Genomic DNA, 26,702 nt, shown 5'->3' on the forward strand with positions numbered 1-26,702 from the left:
CGCAGCAGGAGCCAGAACACCCTCCCGAGGGCCTGCTGCCTTTCCCAGGCCTTGTCCCGCCACCCCACCCTGAAGCCTCCGTCCTCTGCACGGCTCATGCATTTCTTGGGTCTGGTATTTACTCTCTGCTCTAGCCTCCTCAGCTAAAATACAGAACACACTGCCCTTCTGGGTCAGCGGGGGACGTCCGGAGCCCCCTGGGCACCCGCAGCCTACACGCATTCTCCGGAGCAAGTTGTCTGCGTAACTTATCACACCTAACGCGATGCAAATGCTAGCAATTTTCTTCCACAAATACTTTCCATCTGTAGGTGATAAATCCTCAGCTGCAGAAACCAAGGATACCACAGGCTAACTGTATGTGGTCTGTTCCCACCTCTTCGGCCTCCATCTATATATATTCCTTACACACACATACACATATTCTTTACACATAAAACACAAGGAATTCATCTGGCTTGTTCACTGGTGTAACCTCAATGGCTCATAGTAGCACAGTGGGATTTGAATAAAGAAACCAGAGTCCCACCTTACCCAGGACCCCCATGCCGTCCCCCAGCAGGCTCTGTACTCCACAGTGGGTGGGGGTCTCACCCCGTGCAGGGCACAGCCCCCCCAGGCTCGTCCTTCTACCTGGGCTTGCAGTCGGGCCTTCTGGCTTTGCCAGTCCTCCTGTAGACACTGGGTCTCAGGTGCCTTCTCCGTGGGTGAAGAGCCCAGCGGGAGTTGTGGGTCACGTTCCTCCTTGAGGGGCACTTCGGTCCTTTGAAGATACAGAGATCCCGGTCACCAGAGGTCCTGGGGCTAAGTACACCATTGCCACCTGATAGCATCTCAGCCATTCTGCCGGGAGGAGGGAGCTCAAGCATGGTTAGTGGGGTGAGGTGCATCGTAGCAGCCCAACACACAAGCTCAGGACCGCAGGGACTACCAGACACTTTGTTACTGAGTGCTTAATGAAAGAGAGCTGGACATTGCGTCTGTGGTATTTTATTGAAGCAGTCCGACTGGTCCGAGGACTTGCTCTGGCCTGTGGAATGTGGGTGTCTGTGAGCGCACTTCTGAGCGTAGGGAGCTGTAAGAGGCATGGCATGTTTCCATCAGTGCTGAGCTCCTCCTCTGTGATGACAACAACATGCCCCGGTAGAGGCCGGTCCCTCAGCCTGGCTCCCAGCAGAGGAAGACACAGGGAAAAAACGTGAGCTCTAGTTTGTGGCAGTGCAGTCACCCCTGATCTTCGGCTGGGAGCCAAGTACACCAAAGCCCAGCACAGCCTGGCCAAGCTGACCATGAGGCAGCTCATCCAGGAGCTGAAAATCACTAATATTTGAAGGATGCTTGTTACAGCAGCAACACTGACTAATATCAGCGACAAAGATGGAGATTTCCACTGGATGACAAAGCTCCCATATGTGCCCTAGCCAGAGAACCAGAAGTTTGGGACCAGTCCAGATTCTTGGCAGAATTATTAACCTCTTTAAACTTCAGGTTCTTAAACTATCAAGTGAGCTCCTTGGGTTGGGGTAACCATTACCTAAGCTCATGACAAGTCCATAGCAGTGCAGACAGTGTACAAGATGTGTCTGTTTCCTACCTAAGCATGATGCAAAGGGCAGTGATAAATATTGGAGACATGAATGAATGAATGCATCCTTCAAAATCTGAGCCCTCTGGAAAGCTGCCACTGTACCTTTCTTCATCATTGCTGGTTTCTTTAGCTGCTAACGTGTGTTGATGGTTCTCTCTGGGCAGTGTCTGAGAAGGCTCTTCCAGTTTGGAGCGTGAATCCTAAAGCAAGCACAATGGCAGCGTGAGATCAAGTACAGTTCCCTCCTCCCACCTTGCTTCTTCAAACCAGAGAGCAGAGGAGGAGAAAGATCCCCAGACCACAGTCTGGGTTCTGTGATGGGACCTGTGAGGACGAGGTGCCTGGTTGGTGACCAGTGTCAGCTCTTGGGCTTGTATTCTGATTTTCAGGCTGCAAAGCAATTCACACAGCTGGGGAAAAAAGCCTGGAGAGATTATGTGACTTGCCCAGGGCCCCACCATCAGTGTGGAGTACAAGTGGGCTGTGCAATCAAGCAGTCTTACCTTGGGGTTTGAACTCAACTCTCTCACGACGCAGTCCTGGTACAACCCGCAGAAAGTGGCCCTGCTTGAGCCCGACTTATCACGGGCTTGGGTAAGGGTTAGAGATCAGCACTGGGAGAGTGGGAGCGGCTGTGATGGTGATGGCGATGGCGATGGCGATGGCGATGGTGATACCATTGTACAGGGTGTAGTGTGCGCCATCTCAGTACATAGGGCCAGAAAGCACGGAACTTGCCCAGTGACCAGCAGCGCTGAGAAGGGGGATGTGGGAGGATAACACGCAGATGACTAAGTCCAGTTCAACGGATGTGCCTCATTGTCATTGCTTCTTTTCCACAGAGTCACAAAGTTGCAAAAGACTCTTTTGAATTTTGATTTTTCCACTTGTTATGGTAACCACAGAAAACAGCATGACAAGACAAGCTGGAAACAGATTTGCTTGTTGTCAAAGATGAAATAAAGACTAATTACAGCCTTGGGCAGGAAGGCGGAAGAGCTGAAATGCAAGGTGTACTCCGGGGATCCTATTCCCGCTTTTGCGCCTTTCCGTGCACTGTGACGTCTACAGCAGGACACAATGTTAAGGGAAGGGATGACGTCTAGGTTGCCAAGCACAAGGGTCAGTTCTCCATCCTCAAGTAACCAGTCCTCTCAGCAGAGCCGGAACTACCTGGCCCCTCCCTCCTCCACGCAGCCTGCTCTCCTGGGTGTTCTCTGCCCCACCTTGCGCCAGCGACTCCTTCTCGGTTTCCTCTGCTAAAGCCCTCTCTGCTTCTACCCTAGACTTCGGGCCCGCACCCTCCTTTCTCCTTCTCTCTTTGGAGTCGCATCCAGTTATCCAATCTCATGGCATTAAATGCCACACTGACATCGATGCCACATAGATGCTTGCGACAAATACATTTACTTCTGTGTCTCCAAGCTTCCCCCCGATGTTTGAACATGAATATCCAACTGCCTTCCTGTTTAATGAGCTTCTCAGACTGTGAATATCGATGCCACATAGATGCTTGCGACAAATACATTTACTTCTGTGTCTCCAAGCTTCCCCCCCGATGTTTGAACATGAATATCCAACTGCCTTCCTGTTTAATGAGCTTCTCAGACTGTGACATGTCCACACCTCCCAGCCATGACCTGCCTCGGGTCTCCACATTTGCTTTTTCCTCTGTCTGGATTGCCCTTCCCTGTGATATCTGCATTCTTTGCTCCCAGGTTTTAGTCTCTGCAACCAGGAGACCTTCCTTGGTGTGAAGTTTGGGCTATGGTACAGGGTCCGTGTGTTCAAATCCCAGTTCCTCCACTTATTAACTAAGTAACTTTGGGAAAATTATTCGGGTCAGCAGGAGGATTAAATGGACCACTACATGAAGAGCCCTTCAAATGGGAAAGTTACACAAGGAATACTCAGTGTGATATCCTGTGGGATTATTGTTTTCTGACCACCTTTTCTAAAATACCACCCCCTTGTACTTGCTCTACTTTTTCCCAAAGTACAATCCCAGCCTGATTTTGACTGCTTTTTAATTCTGTTTCCATCACTGGAAGGTTGGCTCCATGAGGCCGGGTGCTCTTCTCTGTTCACCTGTTTCTGATATGCCCAGGACAGTATGTGGCCACAGGAAGCACTAAGTAAACACCAAATGAATAAGCTGTATTGTGCATATGTCCAGGACAGCATGAGGAACATTCTCTCCCACACTGGCTCTAGCTCACTTTAGGGACCAGTGGCATTGACACAGGAAGTCCCCTCGCCCAGGGCAGGATGGAGGAACCAAGAGATGGCGATAGCCCAGACTTTTTGGATGTTTCCCCACCCCAGTCAGAGAAACACTTTGTATCTTTTGATTTGTAAGTTTGAGTCCCGTTTGAATCATTTGTGTTGCCTCTAAATGTAGCAGAATGGCATGCAACGCTGGGACCCTCGCTCCCAGTGCTCTGGGAGTACTCGGGAGCCCACCGCCACTGTGCCTGGAGGACCTGTCCAAGTGCCCAGCAGTGCTGGTCTTCGGGAGAGCAGGAGTCCACCCTGCCTCACACAGCCGTCCGCCGGGGCCCTTGTTCCTCCCTACGGGACGGATGTGCTCTGTGTCAACCCCACTGAGCTTCAACTACATTCTCCTGGGCTATGTGACTTACATACAATTGGGAAGATGGACATGAAGCAACAGGTGTTTTTCTATTTTGGATTTTTTTCAAAGAAGCAATAGTTGAACATAAACTTTTTAACTGGCTTCCACAATTATGCCAGGTCAGTTCCTAAATCAACCTCATTTCCTGTTTCTTTCCGAGCATTTGTTTCTCTGCTCAGACCTAATGAGGCATCCTTTCATCTCCAATCTATTTATCCTTCAAGGTCTTATTCAGTTGTTGCTTTTATTGAAGACTTCACTCTCTCTTGCACTGTGCCTACGTTCTCTTCTCTTGAAGTTTCTGTAACAGTATTCTGTGGTCCCCAGATTTCACCAACATTTGTTGTTGCCTCTGCCAAGCACTGTGCTTGGAACACAGCAATAAATGGAACAGACACAGGTGTCTCTGACTTGTAGTCATAGGTGCATTTTTCTTCCTTCCTAGACTATAAACAAATGTTACAGTGCTCTCAAATGCAGTTTAAAATCTTATAAATCCAACAGCCAGTAACTGAGAAACTTTAGCACAGCTATTTTTTCACAACCCGAATCTTCTCTTTATGCAACTAGAAACCGAAGTCCAGCTGGTTGCCACCCACCAGTCATAAGGCCCACAAATCTGGTTCAAAATAATGATGAAACCAGACAAATCACTATTTCCTTGTCGACGTCAGGCTAAATGTCCACCTTTGCCTCCAAATTTCAAGTATTTTGGACATTAAAAATGCCTCGTGATTGTCAATTCCCCTAAAGCCCAGAAGCAAATATTATGGCCTGGGCAGAACAGCTTTATGAATCACCTGCTATAAATACACGTTCTGTGTAAACTTGGAGAAAGTACATAGTGAAAGTGAGACAACAAAAACCAAAATAGCATGCAGGCTACAATAGCAACACGTTAGGTACAAGTTTCAAACTTGGTTACAGGAAGTAGGGTAAAACTTCAAATTTCTGAGACACAGCTAAGGCAGTTTGAGGGAAATTTATACACCGAAAAATAATGATTAAAAAACATTCAAGAAATTAGAAAAAGAAAACCAGAATAAACCCAAGGTAAGTAGAAGGAAAGATATATGAAAGACAAAATAAATGAGACAGAAAAAGGAAATCAGACTCACACATCTGAAAGCCGACTCTTTGAAAAGACAAATCAAACTTTCAGCAGGCCCAGCCAAGAAAGAAAGGAAGAACTTTGACATGAAAAATGGACAAGGATCTCACAATAGAACAAAGATTAAAAAGAATTCCAAATGCACTCTAAGCTGTCACGAAGACTGTGAAGGGGAATCTTCAGGATGTGATTTCAGGCTGCTTTGATGACCACTGTTATTGTTAAAGGAGCTCCAGGCAGGGCTCCAGAAGCAGAAGTGGACTAAAAGAGCTGATGTACTGAAGTACAACACTAGCTTGCGGCTACATCACATTTTCACATGTGTGCCGACCTCCACACATGATCTCACGGCTGCCTAGGATCTGTGAGGTAGCCAGGAGTGGATGGCTACCCCTGACTTACGGATGGGTGGCCATGACTGCACATGCGCAGTGACTTGCCTCAGGTCACATGGCAGTGGAGGGAGTATGAGGAGGAGACCTCTGTGCTCTCTGAACTCATTCATGTCATTCTGTCACTGCAGTGGAATGTGGATATGCCTTGTTGACGTAATTCCCCACACCTAGCACTAGGGCCTAACTGAATGTGAGTTAAAACTGTGTTGTGCAAACACACTGCTAAGAAATGTCTGCAACATAGAGAGTCAAAGTCACCCTGACAGGCACATGCCTGTAATCCCAGCTACTCAAGAGGTTGAGGCAGGAGGATCTGGCAACTTAGCCAGATTCTGTCTCAAGATAAAAACATAAAAAAGGACTGGAAATGTAGCTCAGTGGTAGAGAACTTGCTTAGTACATTCAAGGTCCTGGTTCAGTACCTACTAGTGAATCTGTCCCCACAGAAGAAAAAAAAAAAAAAAAAGGACATGAGAAGAATGACATCAAGAATAGGTGAAAGAAAGCCCGAGACCCTCTTTGCCCCCACAAAACACTGACTTCAGCAGCAATTCATGAACAAATTCCTTGTGTGAAAAATCAGAAACAAATCTAAAGGTTCCTACATCCTACAAGAACATGAAACCACTCAACAAGAGCGATAGGCTTAGGAACCTTTGCCAATGACGCTGCACCCTGAGATCAGGAAGAGGCCGACCCCCAGCTACTAGCTTCACCCAGGAGTGGGATGGGGTTATTTTGCACAACTAGCACCCCAAGTCTTCCCAGAGGACTGGCTTCTGTCTGGTCACTCGCGGCACTATCACAGGCCTGTCACAGTCTAGCCCCCTGGGGAGGAACGGACTGGGAGACATCGGAGCTTCCTCTTGGCTCAACACAGAGCAACCAAATGAAAACCCAAGCTGCCTGTTTCTCTCCGAAAGTAAAAGAGCTGGTGGTGTAAGAGCCTGACTGAACCAGAGCGACTCCATATTGACCAGCAAACGACCTAGAGACTGTCACTCCCCCCATCCTTTATAGGATAACTAATGATTAATTGTGAATTGTCAGGTAACTGCTTTGAAGTAGCTGGGAAACTAAATGGAAACTGTAGTGAACACAGAGACCCAACATAAATCACGCCACTCCTTACATGCCTGTAGTTGAATGTTCTGAACTTTATAATCTAAGTTGTGAATGGAACAATGGATAATCAATCTGCTGATCATTAGTACGTGGCGGTCAAGTATATGCTTGATGACCACTAGCTCAGATCAGTTGATTCTTTGCCTTTGTCCTCTTCCTGTAAGTTTTAAGTGTAAACCCCCACTTCAGCCCTATATAAAATGGCCTCTGCTTCTGAGCTAGCTGCCTCTCTGAGCTACTTGGCTTGGGAGTGCCGTCTGGCCAGACTAATAAAGGTCTATTTGCCAACTTGCCTGGTGTGTTCCTTCCTGGGTGACTCTCGCTGTCTGACAAGCTCCGGGAGCCTCGCTGAGCTTCTGAGCCGAGCATCGTGGAAGCCTCTTGGCTGTTCATGCTCCAGGAGTAAAAGTGAGACTTAAGTTTTACAGTGGAGACCCCAGAATCTGGCTGACTGATCGACAGGGAATTCTCTGGTACAAGGGCAGCTTGTAAGGACAAGGAGAGGCCTACTTTGTTTAAGGGGCAGACGACAACACAGAAAGTCAAGGAAAGTAAATATTAGGCAAAAGAAGGACCTCCAGAAAGTGACCTTAATGAAACAGAGTTAAACTGACAGAGAACTAAAAATAATTAATTAATATGTACTGAGATAAAGAGAATAATGTACTAACACAGTGAAAAATTCAACAGAGGTAGAAAATATGAATATGAAAAGAGTGCCAAACATATCATGGAACTGAAGAACACAATAATTTAGATAAAATTTTATTGGAGGGTTCAAGAGAAGACAATCAGAAGAAGAGATCAGTGAATTCAAAGATAGGTCATTGGAAATAATTCAGTCAGAGAAGCAAAAATAAGGAAGAAGAAAATGAGTGAAGAACACTTAAGGGAATTATAAGACATCAAGAACAGGACCTAGCTATGCATATGGGAGTTCCAGAAAGAAGAGAGATACAAAGGGTAAAAGGCTATTCCAAGAAACAGTGGCTGAAAAGTTCCCAAATCTGGGGAATAAAATGGATATATGGATCTAAGAGGCAAAAGGACACTAAATAAGGTGAAGCCAAGAAATTGGTGTGAGATACTTTATAATCCAGTCGTCAAAAGTAAAATACGTAATTTGGGAAGCAACAAAAGAGAAGCTATTTGTTACACATGAGGGATTCTCTATAAGACATTAAGTATACTTTTAGCAGGAACCCTGCAAGGTAGAAGGTAGGGGGATAATATATTCAAAGTGCTGAAAGAAAAAAAAAACCCAAGTAATGTATTCTTCAAAACTATCCTTCAAAAATGAAGAGGAGATAAAAAATTTCCACAGACAAACAGACTTCCTCACCTCTTCATGTGCTTTACAAGAAAGAAGTATAAGAAAGAAGAAATAGGGCTGGGGATTTAACTCAGTGGTTCTGCTGCCTGCCTCAAAAGCATAAGGTTCCGAGTTCGATCCTCAGTACAAAAAAAGAGAGAGAAAGAAAAGAAATTAGAAAATATCTTGAGGAAAAACATCAGCAAAACTTAACAAAAGAGTAAAGCAAAAGCAGTACTAAAAAGTTCATAGTTATAAAAACATTAAAAAAAGTCTCAAATAAACAATACAAGAGTTAGAAAGAGAAAAACAAAGATAAGTCCAAAGGTAGTAAAAGAATACAAAAAGATTAGAACAAGATAAATTAAACAGAAAATGGAAAAAAAAATCAATGAAACTATGAGTTGGACTTTTGAAAAAGATAAATAAAGCTAAAAAAAAAAAAGAGAAGAACAAAATAAAATCAGAAATGAAAGAAGAGACCCTACAATTGATGCCACAAAATAAAAAGGACTTTGAGAATACTATGAACAGCAAGCCTGAGAACCTCAGAGAAACGGATAAATTCCTACAAACATATGACCTATCAAAATGGAGTAAAAAAGAAATAGAAAGGGTGGACATACCAAGACATAATAAGAAGTCTGAATCAGGAAGCAAAAACTTCCCAAATAAAATCCCAGCACCAGATGCCTTTATGGGTGAATATTACCAAACATTCAAAGAATTAATATCAATTCCTTTAAAATTCTTCCAGCAAAGAAAAGGGAAGGGAGGGAAGGGCAGGAAGGCAGGCTAGCTGGCTTCCGATCCATTTTATGAGGTTAGCATCACCCTGCCACCACAGGCAGATAAAGAAACCTCAAGAAAAGAAAGCTACAGGTCAATATTCCTAACGAATATAAACGCAAAAATCCTCAACAAAGTGCAGCAAACCAAAGCCAAAAGTACTCTAAAAGGCACATACATTCCAACGAAACAAATTTATTCTTAGAATGTAAGAATGACTCATCATGATAAAGATCACTAATGTGATATACCATATTAATAGAACAAAAGAGAAAAAACATTTGAGAAAATTCAACACCCTTTTATAATAAAAAATGACCAACAAACTAGGAATAGATGAAATTGTCTCACCATGAGAAAGCCTGTTTGTGAAATTCCTTAGCAAACTTCATACTCAAAGGTGAAAAAATGAAAGCTTTTCCTTGAAGGTCAGAAACAAAGCAAAAATGCTATATTTATCACTTATATTCAATATAATATTTTAAGTACTGGCCCGGGAAATCAGGTAAGAAAAGAAATAAGCATTCATATCAGAAAGGAAGTAGTAAAACTGTCTATGTTTGCAGATGCCATGATCATATATATGTGTGTGTGTGTGTGTGTGTGTGTGTATGTTTATATAAAACACTAACTAAAGATTCTATAACAAATTGTTAGAACTAATAAATTTAGTTAAGCTGCAGGATATACAATCAATGTACAAAAATCAGTTGCATTTCCATATATTAAACGATTGAACTGTCTGAAAAGGGAATTTGGAAAATAATCCCATTTACATTAGAAGCAAAAAGAATAAAATATCTAGGGATAAACTTAACCAGGGAGGTGAAAGACTCATACTCAAAACTTGAAATGCTGATGAAAGAAATTAAACACAAAGGAAAGACATCTTGTGATTGTGGTGTGAAAGACTTAATACTGTTAAAATGTCCATACTACCCAGGAAATCTACAGATTTAAAGGAATCTGTATTACAATTCCAATAGCACTTTCACAGAAGTTAAAAAAAAAAATTTCTAAAATTCACAAAGAACTACCAAACACTGCAAATAGCCGAAGCAAACTTGAGAAAGAACAAAGCAGAAGGCATCACACTTACTGATTTCAAAATATATTACAAAGCTAACCAAAAGTAATCAAAACAAGGGTGGTACTGGTATAAAGATGGACAAATAGACCAAGGGAATAAAATTAAGAGTGCAGGAATAAATTCATACTCTTATAGTGAACTGACTTTGGGAGGGGGGATGGGAATCGAACTGAGGACCTTGCATTTGTCAGGAAGGCATGGTCCCTTAACTGACTTCAGCAAGGGAGCCAAGAATATATAGTGAAGAAAGGTTAGCTTTTCAACAAAGAGTGTTTAGAAAACTAGATGGTCCATGTGCTAAGAACGAATTTGAAACCTTATCTTATGCTACACATACAAATCAACCCAAAAGGGATTAAACACTTAAATGTGAGACCTGAAACTATAAGATTTCTAGGAGGAAACATACAGGAAAAGCTTCATGACATTGATCTTGGCAATAATTTTGTATCTGTGACACCAAATGGACGTGAAACAAAAATAAACAAGTGAGATTACATCAAGCAAGCTTCTTCAGAGCATGGGCAACAATCAATAGACTAAAGAGACCACCTATAGAACTGGAGGAAATATTTTCAAACCATATATCGCACAAGGGATTAATACACAAGTATGCAGGAAACTCCTACAACAATACAATTCTGTCAATAGGGGGGGAAAAAAACCCTAGTAACCCAATCACAAATAGGCTTAGGACTCTAATAGGCATTTTCCCAAAGAAAACACAAATGACTGACAGGTACATGAAAAGGTGCTTGACATCACTAATTATTAGGAAAATGTAATTAAAACTACAGTGATATCATCTCATGTCTTTCAGGGTGGCTATTATAAAAAAAAAAGATTGTGAGGATGTGGCAAAATTGGAATGCTTGCACACTGTTAATGAGAATGTGAAATAACACAGCCAACATAGAAAACAGTATGGAGGTTCCTCAAAAAATTAAAAAGAATACTACCATATGATCCAACCATATTATTTAACCAAAAGAATTAAAATCAGGATTTTGAAGATATATTAGCATACTAACATTCACTGTAGCACTATTCATGGTAGCCAAGATACAGAAACAATTTCAATAGCCATCAACAGCTAAATGGATTAAGAACATGTGGTTATACACAGTGGATGCATACTGTGTGTGTGATACAGAGAGCTTTTGTAAATAATCTACAAACCTACAAAATGTTAAAAAAAAATGTAAAATGACTTTTGCTGTCTCTAACAGCAACCTGCTTTGTTTAGTTCAAAATCAACAGACACTGTAGGCATTGACCATGAAATGGGACATCTGGCCTCATCCCTGACCTTGAACACCCCCTTCCAGTACACTAGAATAGATAGGCCAGTGAATCTTGAGGTAAACTCCCTGACTGCAAGGAATTGTTACGTCTGGGTTAAAGTTAATCGGTTACTGTAATTTGTACATACATGGGTAATATGAACTGAGGAAACGAAATGTAACCACCTGAATGAGATCATAGCTGTAAAACTCATAAAAGAGGAAACTGCAACCCAATAGGAGGGCGATCACTGGCACCGCCTTTTTGAATGAGGTCAACCCTTTTCTGACAAAATAAACTTTATTATTTTACTTCCATTCAGCTCGTCTCTATGTGCGTGTCACTTGCCAATTCCTTCTATAACATACATATCTTTTAAAAAGCAGGAAATTCAGCAGTACGGGAAACACCGGGATGAACCTTAAGGACTTTATGCTAAGTGACAAAAGCTAGTCATAGACAAATGCTGTCTCGTTCCACCTACAGGAGGTATCGACAGTGATCAAATTCATAGAATCAAAGAGAGGGATGACGGCTTCCAGGGGCTGTGATGAGAGGGAATGGGCAGTTCCTGTCAAAGGGCATGAAGTTTCAGTCAAGTAAGATGAATACCTAGAGCTCCCCTTACAACTTTGTATCTGTAGTCAACAATAATGTATTGTACACTTAAAAACTAAGCTGAGAGAGTAGGTCTCATCTTACCACAATAAAATTAAGAAAAGTGACCAAAGAAAATCAACCTGAGAAATGAAGGTGACTGAGTTTTGTGCAACTAGACAGGAAAGTGAACTCAACAATCCTTTCTCTTTCTGCTCACTTGTTTCTAGCCTCAGAGTTAGCACAGACAGAGACATCTGCTACAGTTTGCTCATGCTTTGCCCCCAAGGTCTCTGTTAAGTGCTTGGTCCCCCATGAGGCAATGCGGGAGCTGATGGAACCTTCAGGTGCTGGGACCCAGCAGGACGCTCTTTGGTCATTTCAGGTTTGGCCCTCGGAAGGGAACACTGGTCTTCTATGGTGAGTTTTTGGAAGAGTGAGTTCTTATACAAGTCTGAGCCTAATCCCCGAGTCTCTCTCTGGCTTCTTGTTTCACAATGTGACTTCTACCTCCTGCACCTAAAGTCAGAAATCTGTCACATAGTCCTCACCAGAGGAGCCAAGCTGTTTGGACTTTTAGAGGCCCAAACTGAGAACCAGATAAAGCCCTTCTATTCATACAGTTAGCCTCAGGTATTCCGTTGCAGTGGATGATTATTACCTCTTGCCTCCACCAAGTGATTAGAAAAAGACTCCAGTGATCTAAACCATCTTCTCTCTGAAGGCTCACTTTTGAAGGAGTTTCTTATTTAACCTTTCAATTATCAAAATGCAACATGAGACCCTTAGTTTCATTCATTCAGTTTTCAGGTCATGTGCCAGTTTATGCAAAGGTGATGTTAAACGTCTGCCGTATGCAAGTTGCTTTAGCTGCTGGAAGGACGAAGATGAGTAAGACAACCAACTTAGGGTTCATGGTGGGGGCACGTTGAGGCGGATGGTCTGACATTTCCAACACTTATTTTGTAAGTAACAAAAAACTGTCCTCTTCTAACCTCTCACTTTATGTGCCCGGTGTTTCAGGTCAAAGTGCACCATGAAAAGGTGCTCGGGTACCACGTGACTATTTCATAAATGAACTTGACCATGGAGATCAATAAACAGCTGGCCGAATGAGCCCTCTGGAGTTCAGTAATACTGTTTCAATTGTCCATTTTTGGGATATCTGTTTGGGATCCCTGTGAACCCTCTAACAGGAATAACCCTCATCTATCCCTGGTGCACCCCATGTTATCCACAGTAGGGTTCCCCTCAGGCATCATTCTGAGCCGGCTCTGCCCAGTGCTCTCTCTGGCAGTAAAATTGCCTGAGCATAATAGTGTACACAGAAAAATAAATAGCTCTGCTTCTCCAAACCATCTACCGCACAAGTCTCTTCCAGCTCCTCCCTAGCAAATGGCTGGTTATTTTAAACCTTTGTTCACATTAGGTCTTCATCTTCCATTTATCTCATCTTGATTGTTTCTATTTCAAAGAAACACCCACAACCAGGAAATCTCCTGGGAGGCAATATTCAAAGTCATCTTCAAGTTCAGTTGACTATCTTTCAGAGGTGGCATTTTGTACATCTTAAAATAGAACACCTAATGTAATGGAGTTTTACCTTACACTCAGAGAATCTTTAATGGTTCGGAGAAGTGCTATCATGGACTTTCTTCTATCATCACCAGAAGTCTCTGGCGAAGGAGGAGGGGAGGGATTATCACTGCAACGTTACTAAGCAGAAACAGGACAGCATCATGGCTCAGAGCACAGGCCCTGGTGCCACTCTTCAGGCCTCAGTTTCCTTATCTGTGAAAGGAAGGCAATCCTAAGTGTTTACCTCACAGGGGTACTGTGGGACTGCACAAGATACTATGTGGCAGACACACTCAGGGCTGCATCTGTGTTTACCACTGTGAGTAATGAGGCAACTGCCTGAGGGCCCTGAGCAGACCTGGGGCAGAGCTGGGGCAGACCTGCGGCAGAACCTGTGCCCTAATACTCGGATGAAAGCTGCTGTCCTACTGTTTGCTGCCTCCTAGGGCTCCAGAGAACTTCGGCCTAATGCCAGGGATCTTTCCAGGAAGTGAAGTACAGCCTGCCTGTTCCAGGTTAGACCCCTCGTGTATTAGTCAGCTTTTTGTTGCCGCCACAAATATCAGAGATAAATCATGGTAAAAGGAAAATAGGTTCATTTTGGCTCAGAGTTTTGGGGATTTTAGTCCATGATTGCTTGGTCCTGTTGCTTTGGGCCTAGGGCAGCACAGTATATCACGGCAGGAGCACATTTCAGAAGAAGCTGCCTACCTCATAGTGGCTTTGAAGTGAAGAGAGAGGAGAGGAGGAAATGGGGTAATAAATCTCCTTCAAGGACATGCCTCCAATGACCTCCCTTCCTCCCCTAGGCCCAACCTAGTAAAAGTTTCACCAGTTCCCAGCAGTTCCAAGGTGAGGATCAAGCAATGAACTCATTGGCCTCTGGAGAACACTCTAGATCCAAAAGATACATCTCAAATAACACCACCAGAGGATGCCAGCTGTTAATGGCCTGAGGCTACTCCAGAAATCACGGTGGTTTAAAAGCTCAGCCATCCTTATCAGCCAACACCTTGGATCAATATGATCCTCTAGATATGTGCCCAGTGAGCCATGCAGGGCCTCTGGTGAGCAGGGACCCTTTTCAGCCTAGGTACCCCCTTGTCCGCCTTCCCACAGGCCTCAGGGATCTTGTGTTGTCTTCCTCCTCACTTGGCATGACCCTTCCTGGTGAGGTCTTGTTCAACTCTAAGTGTCAGCAGATGTCTTTCTTCTGGAAAACCATCCTGGACCACCTGGGAAGAAAATCCCTCTGTGGTAGTTCTGCGCAACAATGTTCCTGACATTATTATAGCACTCATCATGCAGGTCATTATTTAAGTAAATAATTATTTCTCTTATCTGAAGTGGAGCCCTCCAAGGGCCAAGGGCATTCACCTGGACATCCAGTCCTGTGGTATGTGTGGTGACAATGCTCATAAATATCTGTGGAGACAAAGTGACTTGAATAAAAATCACCACAGTGGCTCTTATTTTCCTTCCGGAGATGGTGCAGGCAGATGCATCTATGAAAACCACTAACCTCTCTGTCCCCTATGAGGGTCAATGTGCCCTAGGTTTGTTCCAAAGGAGTCTTCCAGAAAAGTTTTCCTATGGAATTACTAAGATTGCAATGGCTTTCCAGGAACTGATGGGTGATAGCATAAGTCTAAAAGAATCAGGAGACATGAGAAAGATGGACAAAAGGTTCAGAAAGGTCCTAGCTAAATTTAGTGCAGACAGAGCCACACAAGCCTGGAAGCCCTCTCTGTGCATGATCTGGGGAGGGGGTGAAAATTCTGCTCTCAGTTGGGATTATTATTTTTCTCTCTCTTTACTCACTGAAATGCTTTGGCAGGACAATTAAGGATCTGTCAGTTAACCCCCTGGCTGGTGTCGCTGTCCCGAGGAGGTTGGCCTGCGGATTGTCCAAGCCCCCTCACCCCCTTGGCATGATGTCTTCCTCATGTCTCATCCTGCGTTGTTGCAGGTCTGGCTACTCTGTGGGATGCTGCTCACATAGCATCCAGACCAGACAAATCTACTCACAGATTGGCATGTAGGTGGCTTGCCAGTGATATCTGAAGTAAATTATAACTCTCCGATTGGCCAAGTTCAGGATATTTTGTAATTCAGTGTTGGCAAGGTTGGGTGGAAACAGGTGTGTATATGTGCTGCTGGTGGGGTACGTGCAGAACACCCACCTGGTGGGAGCCAGTGTGGAGGCATCTGTCAAAGTTAAAACCCCACATACCCCCAACCCAGGAGTTCTGCAGCACTACGAGTTACTGACACATGCTCAGAGCTGCCATATACTGTGACACTGGTCCGATATTGATTCATTTACCCATCACAAAAACCCTCTGAGGTAGGTGTCAGCATCATCCCTATTTTACAAATGAGAAAGCTGAAGGAAGGAGATGCTAAGCATATGCCCAAGGTCATGCAGGCAGTCAGAACCCAGACATCTGGCTTGCTGGTGAGCTGCTTACCTATGATACTGCACTATACCCTTCCACATTGTTATCCACTGAAGTGTCATCTATAATAGGCCCAAGTTAAAAAGGGGAAGATCATGCTATGGCTTTTCCGCACAGAGAAGAACCAAGCTAGTTTCTCTTGTAAGAAACAAAGTTGAGATGGAAGCGTATGTGTGCCATAAAAATTTAAGAGAAGCAGAGCACAGGAGACCATGCCATTGTTTGTGGAAAAAGTATATGCACATTGTGCCTCCATATGCACAGCAGTTTCCGAAAAAATATATAGGAAGAGATAAGACAAAAGAACTAGTTTTCCCAGCATAGGGACCATGAGGCAAAGGGATGCTTCTCACTGCTGTCCTTATGTACCTTTTAAATTCAACTGCAGACTTGGGTTATTTATTGGGAAAAAACTGAATTAGAAAGCATATGCAATACTGCAAAGTGCATAATAATTGCTAAATAGAAAACACAGCGCCAGTTGTTCAATTCTATTAGTAAATGTCCACGTCATTTTAAAGCTGTTTGTTCATGCACATCTCTGCTCTAACATCTGCCTCGGAGGCCAGCACATCCCAAGTGCCCCACAAATGCTTGTGGGATGAATGAATAGTAAGTTGAATCCAATGGAACTGATATTTATTGAGGTTCCTTTTGCAATTTTATGTGGGAAAAATCTGTATTTCTTTCAAAAATAAGCTCAGAGATGCTGCTAAACATCCTACAATGCACAGCACAAGCCTCTGGAATTATCCACGTCCAGAAGTCAGGTGCTGAAGCTGAGAAGCCCTGAGCTGCAGGGACAGCACTGGCTCATGCACAATATGACCTTGACTGTTAGACCCTTGTTCAGAAGTTCTGGAACATATTTAGAGGTTACATGTATTTGTGTGCACTCCTAAAAGTACAGCTGTGCAAGCTTCCTGAACTGCATTTGCATTGAGTGTCTACTTTACAACCTTAGTTTAAGTTCAACTGTGGACCTGGACAACTCCAATTCATCTTGCTGTGGTCACTTTGAGGGCCTGACAAATACTTGACTATCTGAGGAACAACTTTTTTGGGAAATCTTGCAGGAAACCCATGAAAAGGTCAGCTGTTCCTGAAGGCAGGATTCTTCTCCTGAATGTTAGCTCATGAGGTTGGTTCCTAAGAAACTGAGGGTGAAGGAAGACATCCGCATGTGTCTCAGGCAGGAGTCTTCGGAAAGGTTAGGGACAGCTTGTATCAGGAGGGACAGGCCCTGTTGAAGAAGTGCTTCTACTCTTCTAGCTTCCCCTCCAGGCTTCCACAGGGCATTGGGAATGCTCAGCCTGGTATCAGAGGAAAACCCAGGGAGTCCTGGGCTGCTGTCCTTAACCTCTGGGTCTTTTCCATCTGGAAGGCATCCTGGGTACTTGATACTCTTACAGTGAGGTGGGGGTTCAGAGCCAGTGGTTCCATCCTGGCTCTGCTGCTTATCTGACTGACGTGTGAGAGTCACCTAATTAATATGAACCTGAGTTTCATCCTTTGTACAATGAGTACTACAATAGAGATTTGTTCCAAAACTCCAACAAAGCTGGAGATGTGAACTGTGCCCTATAACTGACCAGTTCCCATACAAATGCTAATTTCTATTCAAATCCACATTTGCTAAATTTATGGCTCCCTATTTCCCTGGTGAATATGTGGTTCAGTAGGAGTCATCCTGGGACGGGGGCGTGACATAAGGGTTACTGTCAGGACCAGTGCTTAAACCCTGCAAGAATCCTGTCAAGGGAGGAAAAAAATGACAGTTCCTAATGACATGGAGGTGCACAGAAATGGGTGAAAAAGAAACTGAGGCTGACATAGTAAGAGTCAGACTCAGCTACATTGTGTTTTCACTCCCGGAGTCTGAAGCATACTGAAAATCTGGGGCAGCAATAAAATAAGAAAATTGAAGACAATGATTTTTTTTAATGGCTTTTGCCATCAAAAAATAGGAATCCAAGGGTTATTCAAGCTGGGGTACTCAAATACCAACTTGGAAATACGGTGTGTGCAAATGTAATTAGTCAAGACCAAGCCATTTTTTGATTAGGTTTAGTCCTAAATCCAGTGACTAATGTCACTGCCTTAAACAAAGGCAATGCGCAGACCCAGGCACACGGAGGAGGTCGTGTGATGACAGGCAGAGATTGGAGTGACGCATCTAAGACTCAAAGAGCGCCAAGGGTTGCCACTGGAAGCTTGGGAGAGGCATGGAAGGAACGGGCTTTCCCTCAGAGCCTGTGGAGGGAAGCAACTCTACCAATACCGTGATTTCAGACATCTGATCTCCAGAACTGTGAGAGAATAATTCTGCTGTTGAAGTCAACAAACATGTGATAATTGATTATATTGATTCTAGCAGTCCTAGGAATGTAATACGGCTTACCACGAGCAGGACACAGAGTAGCCACTGTCCATCCTTGAGCCAGACCCCTGAAAAGACAGCCCTCGTGGAAGGGCCACTTGTGGGGAGACTGAAACTCTCACCTAACAATAGTATGCAGAAAACCAGAAGTGGTTAACAAGGAGCTAATCTATCAACTTAATGAAGCCACATTCCAGCCCAAAGTGCATGTGAATACCTTTTGACCTTAGGAATCGTAAAAGATTATGGTGTCTAAACATTCTCTTGTGATGTCTTTCTGCAGATGTTTCTTGTGTATCTACACAAGATAATGTGCTGATGATATGTGTATAAATAACCAAGTTTGCCTCAATTAAAGCAGACAGTCTTTTGTCTCCACTCTGCCTAGAGTGTCTTTCCTTTTCAACCCTCACTCTCTCCTTCAGGTACTGTTCGACCAGTGGGGGCTGGACCCCCACAGCCACTGTGAGCATAAAGGGGGTGAGGGTGTGGAGGGAGGTGCCCGGGGCTGTCACCATTGTGGTGGTTAACGCTGGTCAGAATCAAAGGCCCCTTTTATCTGTCAGCCAGTCTGCTCTCAGAGGAGAGAAGATGAATCTGACACGCCCTTTTCTTTTTCAAGTGGCGAGGATAATTACTCACAACTCTATTTCCTTCATGGTTTTTGCAAATGGATTCTGTAGTGATTTTTTTTCCCCAGGCCTTTGGCAGTGCTGAGGGAGGATGTAAAGGGGCCCATTAACATCAATGTGAGTCACTGGGGATGCAGAAGTGCTGAAACACAGATGAGAAATATCCCTCACTGAAGCAGAAAAGGCTGGGGGGTTACCTGGGTCTCCGGAATGCTGCAGGGCTGGCAGTCTAATTCCTGGGGTCTTTCCTCAGCTCTTTGGAGAGGTACCTTATGTTTTTGGATAAATTCTTCCAGTCTTAAAACCTAAAACAGAAGACAAGAAACAGTAGGCAAAAAAACAAAGTCCTGCCTCCTGGATGTGGCCATTAATCTGGAAATCAATTCTCCTGGGTCAATCTGTTCTAGCGTCCCATCAGACCAATTCTAAGCATGCTTCTAGAAAAGCCATCACTAATTAGCTAGTTGCTTAATCTTTCCAGAAAACTATGAGCTTAGCAGGTTTATATTATTCTACACTTGATTTCAAAGTTATTTGCATATATCTATAATAGACCCACAGGGTGACTTTTGCTGGCTTTTTTATGCTATTCCTGGCAGGCAACTCAATTTCTTTTTTTTAAAAGAGAGAAGAACACACAAAATTTATTAGATGCCTAGGGCAGAGAAGTATTATACTTCTCAATTTCCTTTGAAAAAGTATTTGGTAAAGAAAATGAAAATATTTTAAGAATCGTATGGATGAATTGAGAGAAGAGTAGCTGGGAGGTGCTATTAAATTATAAAGCTTTAATTATGATGGCTGTCACTAATCAACTACTTGTAGCTTATCACTTGAACAGACTGTTTCCCCTCCAGACTTGAAAAAGAATGAGGCCAATAACCATGAAGGAAACTTGGACATTGCTAGCAAATATGTGTAGAAAATCTAATGCTTTTCAGGCAGCAGCTGGGTACAGGGAGGGAAGAGGGAGGGGACAGAGTGACAGCAGGATAGAAAAATGGTCCCTTGTCTTGAAAGACCTATCATTTTGAGGGGGCTCATAACCATAGCAACACTTCGTAAAGGTACATACAAAACTGTAGCACTGTTAATGGCATATTTCCTCTGCGTCAGCCACAGATCAAGGCACTTTACAATATTAGCCCTCAAAACAGCCACTATGAAGTGAATACCACGCACAGAAACTCTCAGAATCCAGGGAGCTTTCAGGTCAACAAAGGATGAATAGGAGTCTGCCACTGGTGAAGGTGGAAAAGTGGATTTGGGCAGCAAGACCAGCAGGTGGGATGGGTGGGAAGACTAAACCTCGGTTGCACACAGGGAAGGTTCAGCATGAAGGAGTGGACAGAGAGGGCAGAGTCTTGGGGAGCGATGGTGGCAAGTTAGGTTGAGTCTAAATCGGAAAACACACAGGGTTAGAGTTTAGGGAAGGAGGAGTGAGGCCTTGAGGAGATTTAGGTTTTAGAACCTGAGTTCTGGAATTTACCATCCTAGAGAGAGTGCAGATGCAGGGAGACAACTCGAGACAACTCGTGCAAGATGTGGGTAACATCTCAGAGAAATAGCAAGGCCATCTAGCATCTGCTTGGCTTTACACAAGGAATATTTGAGAATGAACTATTTCAAGATCATTAGAATCTCTTTATACTGTGCCTTGCTAAGGTTTGTGAAATATTGAGGAGTCCTGTGCATTTGTCTTTGGCTTTTTCTATATTGCCTAGGTTGGTGTGGGCTCAAGCAATCCTCCTGTCTCAGCTTCCCAAGTAGCTAGGACTGCAGGCACGTTGCCACCATGCCCAAACAGCTATTGTTTATGTAACATCTATAAGGGGGTGAAGTAAGAGTCCAGGCGAGCCATCTTGAGCATCTTGTCCCAGATGGCGGTGTAGAGAGAAGAATAACCGAGACAGGCTTGGGTCAGAGGACCCACAGAACTTGACAACCGAGTGGATGTAACCACGGAACAGGTTGGGACTGGAGACCCAGTGGGAGTGCGGTCGAGGGTGGCTTCCTTCTGCAGCTCCGCCAAGGGAATGTGCGGATGCGAGCACCTTCAGTGTGGGAAAAGGTAGCCAGGCTGAGGAGTAAGACTGAGGCACTGCATCCACAGCTAGACTCTTGGTCATGGCTTGCAATCCGTAGCCCTGGGTGATCCTTATCTACCAAAGAGGCAAACAGAGGCCATACTGCATAGCGGCTAAGGTGGGTCTTTAGAGCCACACTGCCTGGGTTTGAGTCTCAGATTTTCTCTTTTGTGTCTGACTTTGGGGAAGTGGTTTGCCTTTCCTCTAACCCCATTCCATCATTTCTAAATTAGAGATAATAATAAGTGTCTTTACGGTAAGGTGACTGTGAGGATTAAAAGAGTATGTATGAATATAGATTTCTTAGGTGGCAAAAAGTGTTTCACAAAGGGAAATGATTTTTATTTTTAAAGAGGGATTCTAAGTGATAGACATAGTCAAGTTTCTGTGATGTGATCCAGGCATCCACACCAGAAGAATAACTAGGCTGGCCTCAGACACATCCATGAGGCCCGCTGAGGCTTGCAGAGCAGTCCGGGTACAATGTGGAGGCCGGTGGCACGGCTCAACCGGAAGGGAGAAGGCAAAGGAGGAGCAAGGAAGGAACCGGAGGGAGGGAGGAAGAAGGTGAGAAATGGGCTCCTTTCCTCCAGTACAGGGCTTCTCACAACACCCACCTCTGGTCCCTGACGGATTAAGTTTCAGGCACAGTGTGCTCACCGCCTTTGACTTTTATGATAATTTCAGAAGTAGAAAACAGGTTAGAGAAAAATATAATCGATACCTGTTTACTCAATGTTTAGCCACAGAAATAGCATCACAAATAGGGCTACAGCCCTTTACACCTCTTCCTCATCCACCGAGCTCTCTCCCTTCCAGAAATAACCATGGGTCCAGGTTCTGGCCTAGCACACTCATGCACTGTTGGCACGGCTCTCCATGGATATGTATTTCTGGACAGCTGACACTGTTCTGTGCCTGGCTTCTGTATGTTTAAAAGTCCCCTGAAGCTGGTGGTGTAGCTCAGTGGTACCGCACTTGTCTAACATGTGTGAGGCCTGGAGTTCATTGCCCGGCACTGAAAAAGAAAGTCCTCAGGAGTTGTGGTGCACCTTAGCGAGGAATAAAAACCAATTTCATGTGTTCCTGGGTCCAGTGGGAAACACAAGTCTTCTCCGGAAGGTGTGAAAAGGGGCAGGGAAAGGAAGAAAACCTCTTCGTATTTTTGGTTTTATCAGGATCAAAAATGGCTCTCAACAACCTTGTCTCTAAATTCTTACACTAGTTCTTCAATACTTTTAAATTTTATTTATTTATTTATTAGTACTGAGGATTGAACCCAAGCGCACTCTACCACTGAGCTACATCCTCAGATCTTTTAATTTTATTTTGAGACACAGTCTTGCTAAGTTACCCATGCTGGCCTCAAACTTAAGAACCTGAGTAGCTGGGGTTACAGGTGTGTTCCACCCTTGCTGGCCTTCAATACTTTTAAGGGCCTGTGAAAATGTTTCCACTTCTTTTAACATCAGAAGAAAAAACACAGTCTGGGTTACATTTATTATTCCATCAACACTGTCATAAAACGTGTGTGTGTGTATTTTATTTTAAGTAAAAGGAGGGCCCAGGGAGACAGAGATGCTTTAGGCCCACAAAAGTGATAAAGCAGGAAAGATTGCAGACTGACAATTCCAATATCTTTCAGCCACACAATCAACACCAGCTGTCCCTGCATCCTTCTTTTATGTGAGACAGTAAAGGCCTCTTTGTTTAAGCCTATAAATCAGGTTCTCTATTGCTTCAAGATAAATGTATGCCCTGTAAGATAGCTTCCGGGCTGGCTGAGCACCCTAGTCTTTGTTCCTGGGGTGCAAGGAGGCGGAGGCTTCAGCCTGTCAGCCAGAAGGTCCCAAATGTCATCCCCAAATGTCGTATCGCGGGGGGTTTACCTCAAGCAGAGAACTCTGAAGCTGCACGTTTAGGGCTGACTTCTCTTCTTCCAGCTGCCTTATTTCCTTTTCTGATTTCTTCTTTACTTCCTCCAGCTGCACCTCTACTTCCTAAAGTGATAAGTGGAAGTATTAGCCATGCGAGGCACAAAAGCGGGACACCTAGGTATTCACACCCTGCCTCACTCCCAAAGGGGATTGAAGAAGGCTGCGAGAGGCAAAAACACTGCCAGAAAACATGAATCAGAAATACACAAGAAGGTCAAAGGAAAACAAGCATTAAATTCATACAATATGGGCTTCAATGGAGCAGACCCTTGCCTCTAAATCTTCTGGTGTCAAATAAAGAATGCAATGTTCACTACTAATACAATTCTAGTATCTCATAAGTAAAAAATACTACATCGTCTTATGAGGAAAAAGGCCACTACATACTCTGATGCAGTGAAATATTAAAAACAAAACAACATCTCTCCTCAGCGGGACCCACGCGTTAGTCCGATGGGGTTTGAAGGGTGGATTCCTCCAGGTCCCTGCCCACAGCCTGGGAGCCTCGGTGCACAGCAGGTCCCTGTGAAGGCACCACGTGAATGACATGGCCTCCTCTCAGCTTTGTCATCTTGAGCACATTTTCGAACCTCCCAGCCTTGGTCCGGGTGCACAGTGAAGATTCGATAAATGATACCATTAAGATTACGATGACCGGCGCGCAGCCTTTTTGATGTGGTTTAGTTTCTGCAGAAATTGTGTCAGTATTTAGAGGAGAGAAGAAGATAACCTATTCCTGCTAGCATAGCTTCGGGTAGATGTATCATTCATTCAGAAAATATGTACGGAGCCTTACCATGTGCCACTTATTTTGAAGCTGAGGATAAAAAAAGAAACAAAATTCTTACATGCCAAGAGCTCAAATTTCAGTAGGGGAAAAAAAAGCAAAATCAGTAAATACAGTAAAGTAAACATGATACTGGACGGAGAAATAGTCAAGCAGGAAAGGGGGCTCTGCAGTGTTGGGGAGAGATTAACATTTTAGATCATCTTTTTACAGTGGTGCTCCAGAAAAAGCAACTCTGGAGTAAAAGCATGCATACAGTGGGAAACTATCCACGTAGTCTGTCGCGTGACATGTGCAGGACCTCCCAAGAGACGGCCACGGGCTGGAGACAGAGAGGCCTCTGCGGCTGGACGGACGTGAGGGACGGGACTAAGTGAGTGAGGAGATTAAATCAGCGGGATCTCGTGCAAGGCCTCACACCTCTTGGTGGTACAAGTTAGACGAAGGCTGTGCAGCTCAAATTTTCACAAGATCGCTGCTGGTCTACTTTGGGGACTCACTGCTAAGAGCGGGCAGGGAGTGAGAGGCTGCTGCGGTAACAGCACGCCATGGAGTAGTGAGGTGCAGTGAGCTCTGGATGAGCTGGCATACATCTGGCAGGACTCCGTGAAAACACAGCATCTGCTGCAGTCCCCAAAGGACTGTCGTGGAAAGCTTAGTGCCCAGCTTGATACCACTGGGAGCTGGTGGGAACCTGAATAGGTGGCCTGGTGGGAGGGAGGTCTTCAGGTCAGGGGGTGATCTGGAAGGCATGTCCTGTCCCCAGCCCCTTACTCCAGCTCTGCTTCCTGGCTGCCATAAGGCGAGCAGCCTTCCTCTGCTGCAGCCTTCTACCATGATGTTTCTGCCTTGGAGCCAGTCAACCACACACTGAGACTGCTGAGATCATGAGCCAAAATAAACCTTTTCTCTGGTAAGTGGGATCTGTCAGGTATTTTGTCCCAGCGATGCAAAAGTGGCTAATACAATGAATAGGCCACTGATTTATAGAATTCGGAGTATTTTCATAAATTTTCTTCTCCCTAAACTCTCATACACCAAGGAAACAGGTTACTCACATCCATTTTACATGGAGGAAATCCCTCTGAGAGAGATAAACGCAGGGCTCTCACCTTTTTTTGGTTTTTTCCTCTATTCACAATTACTGCTAATTTAAGAAAAGACACATGAAAGAGCCACTATGTCTTACTTTGTTTTCTGTTGCTAGTAACACAATCCTATTGACTGGGCACATTATAAACAAAGAGGTTTATTTTTGTCAGGGACTGGTCCTAAGTCAAGGGGCCTCATCTGGTGATGGCATTACATCATTGGGCATTAAGGGCATCACAAAGGAAGAGACACAGAGTGTGCCAGGGTGCCCTCTCTCCCTCTCTGTCTCTGTCTCTTCTTACAAAAGCCTCCAGTATTTGATCAGGGGAACTCCACTGTCATGACCTTATCTAACCCCAGTCACCTCCCAAAGGCCCAGCCTCTAACAGCAGATTAAATTTCCACCCTCTCAATGCCTCTGAATGGAATTTAGCTCCAACCTGACTGCAGGTCAAATCATAGTCTTTCACCGCTAGCTCCCCCATATTAATTTCCTTCTTATACACAAAATACAACTGTTCGATACAAGTAGTCCTCACGTTTTTACTAATTCTAGCATTAATTCAAAAGTCTAAAAGTCTCAGCTGAACAACTCTGCTGCTAGGACCGGATAGAACCATATCAGTTCCTTCCAAGGGTAGTGCCCCCAATCACCCAACTCTCCAGCTCCCAAAATTATTATGAGGACCAAGCTTCCATGAGCCTCAGCGGGAGGGGAGGGCACACCCAAATCATATTCAAATCACAGCACACTGTGAGGGGACAACAACGAAGCAATCATGAAAAGTTGCTAAGCAGAGATTTCAGTTGGGGCTTTCAGGGAAAACATGCTAGCTTATTTCAAGAAGGAGACACACTTATTCACAACACATTTGCAATAAGTTTCATGGTGCATTGAACTAGTACCAAGCCTAAAATGTCACTCAGAATCAGTTTTTAGCAATAATACAAGCACTAATGCTAATCAACACACAGGGCTTTAGAAAGGGAGGGTCACACCTCAGAAGTAGGGCTTAATTAGCACTAGAGAAAATGCTACTCTAGACCTTCCTTGACAAAGGTTAACAATGAGTCTAGAAAACAGTACGTTTCATGTTATATAGGTATTTTTCCACAAGAAGTCTTAGAAAGGTGAAAGTGACTTACAAGTAATTTGACTACTACTCAAAACAACATTCAGTTATCAAAGGCTCATAACAAAATCCATATTTTTAATATTTCAGTGTCCAGCATTCAAAGATTCTTAAATAGGCAAAGAAGCAGAAAAATGTGACTCATAATGAAAAGAAAAATTAGTCAATAGGTAATAATGTCAAAATGATAAAAAACAGGCCTTTAAAAGAGCAACTGTAAATATGCTCAAAATTTCTTTAATGAGAAGAGAAATGTAATTATAAAAAAAGAACAAAATAGAGTTTTTTTGGCACTGAAAATATATCTGAAATGAAAAATTGTACTGAATGGACTTAAAATAGAGTAGATGATGCAGAAAAAAAAGAAGAGTGAACTTAAAGATACAGCAACAGAGCTGGCTGTTTTGGCACATGCCTGTAATTCCAGCACTTGGGAGGCCGAGGCAGGAGGATTGCTGTGAGTTCGAGACTGGCTTGGGCTACACGTGAGATGTTGGCTCAAAAAACCAAAAAAAAAAAAAACCAAAAACAAAACAACAACAAAAAAACAGCAATAGAAACTATTCACACTGAAGCACAGAGACAAGTATCTGAAAATAAATGAATAGAGCCTCAGCGACTTCTAGGACAGTACCAGAAGAAGGGTAGAAAAGAAAAATATTCTACAAATAATGGCCTTACAATCTTCAGT

General features: G+C 43.8%; 1 protein-coding gene across 1 annotated transcript in view; it reads right to left on the bottom strand.

Annotated features, from left to right (window-relative positions):
- The window catches only part of Fam184b (family with sequence similarity 184 member B), a 97,131-nt gene that overhangs the window by 20,530 nt on the left and 49,899 nt on the right, over nt 1–26,702 (bottom strand). Inside the window, exons 6-7 of the mRNA XM_019210265.1 lie at nt 22,952–23,062; nt 19,173–19,280 (exon numbers count right to left, since the gene is read on the bottom strand). Of these exons, the coding sequence (XP_019065810.1) occupies nt 19,173–19,280; nt 22,952–23,062 (219 nt within the window). The remainder of the gene's footprint in view (nt 1–19,172; nt 19,281–22,951; nt 23,063–26,702) is intronic.

This window comes from Fukomys damarensis, unplaced genomic scaffold (genome assembly GCF_012274545.1).
Source record: "Fukomys damarensis isolate Sample0158 unplaced genomic scaffold, DMR_v1.0_HiC HiC_scaffold_35, whole genome shotgun sequence".
NCBI classification, from domain to species: Eukaryota; Metazoa; Chordata; class Mammalia; order Rodentia; family Bathyergidae; genus Fukomys; species Fukomys damarensis.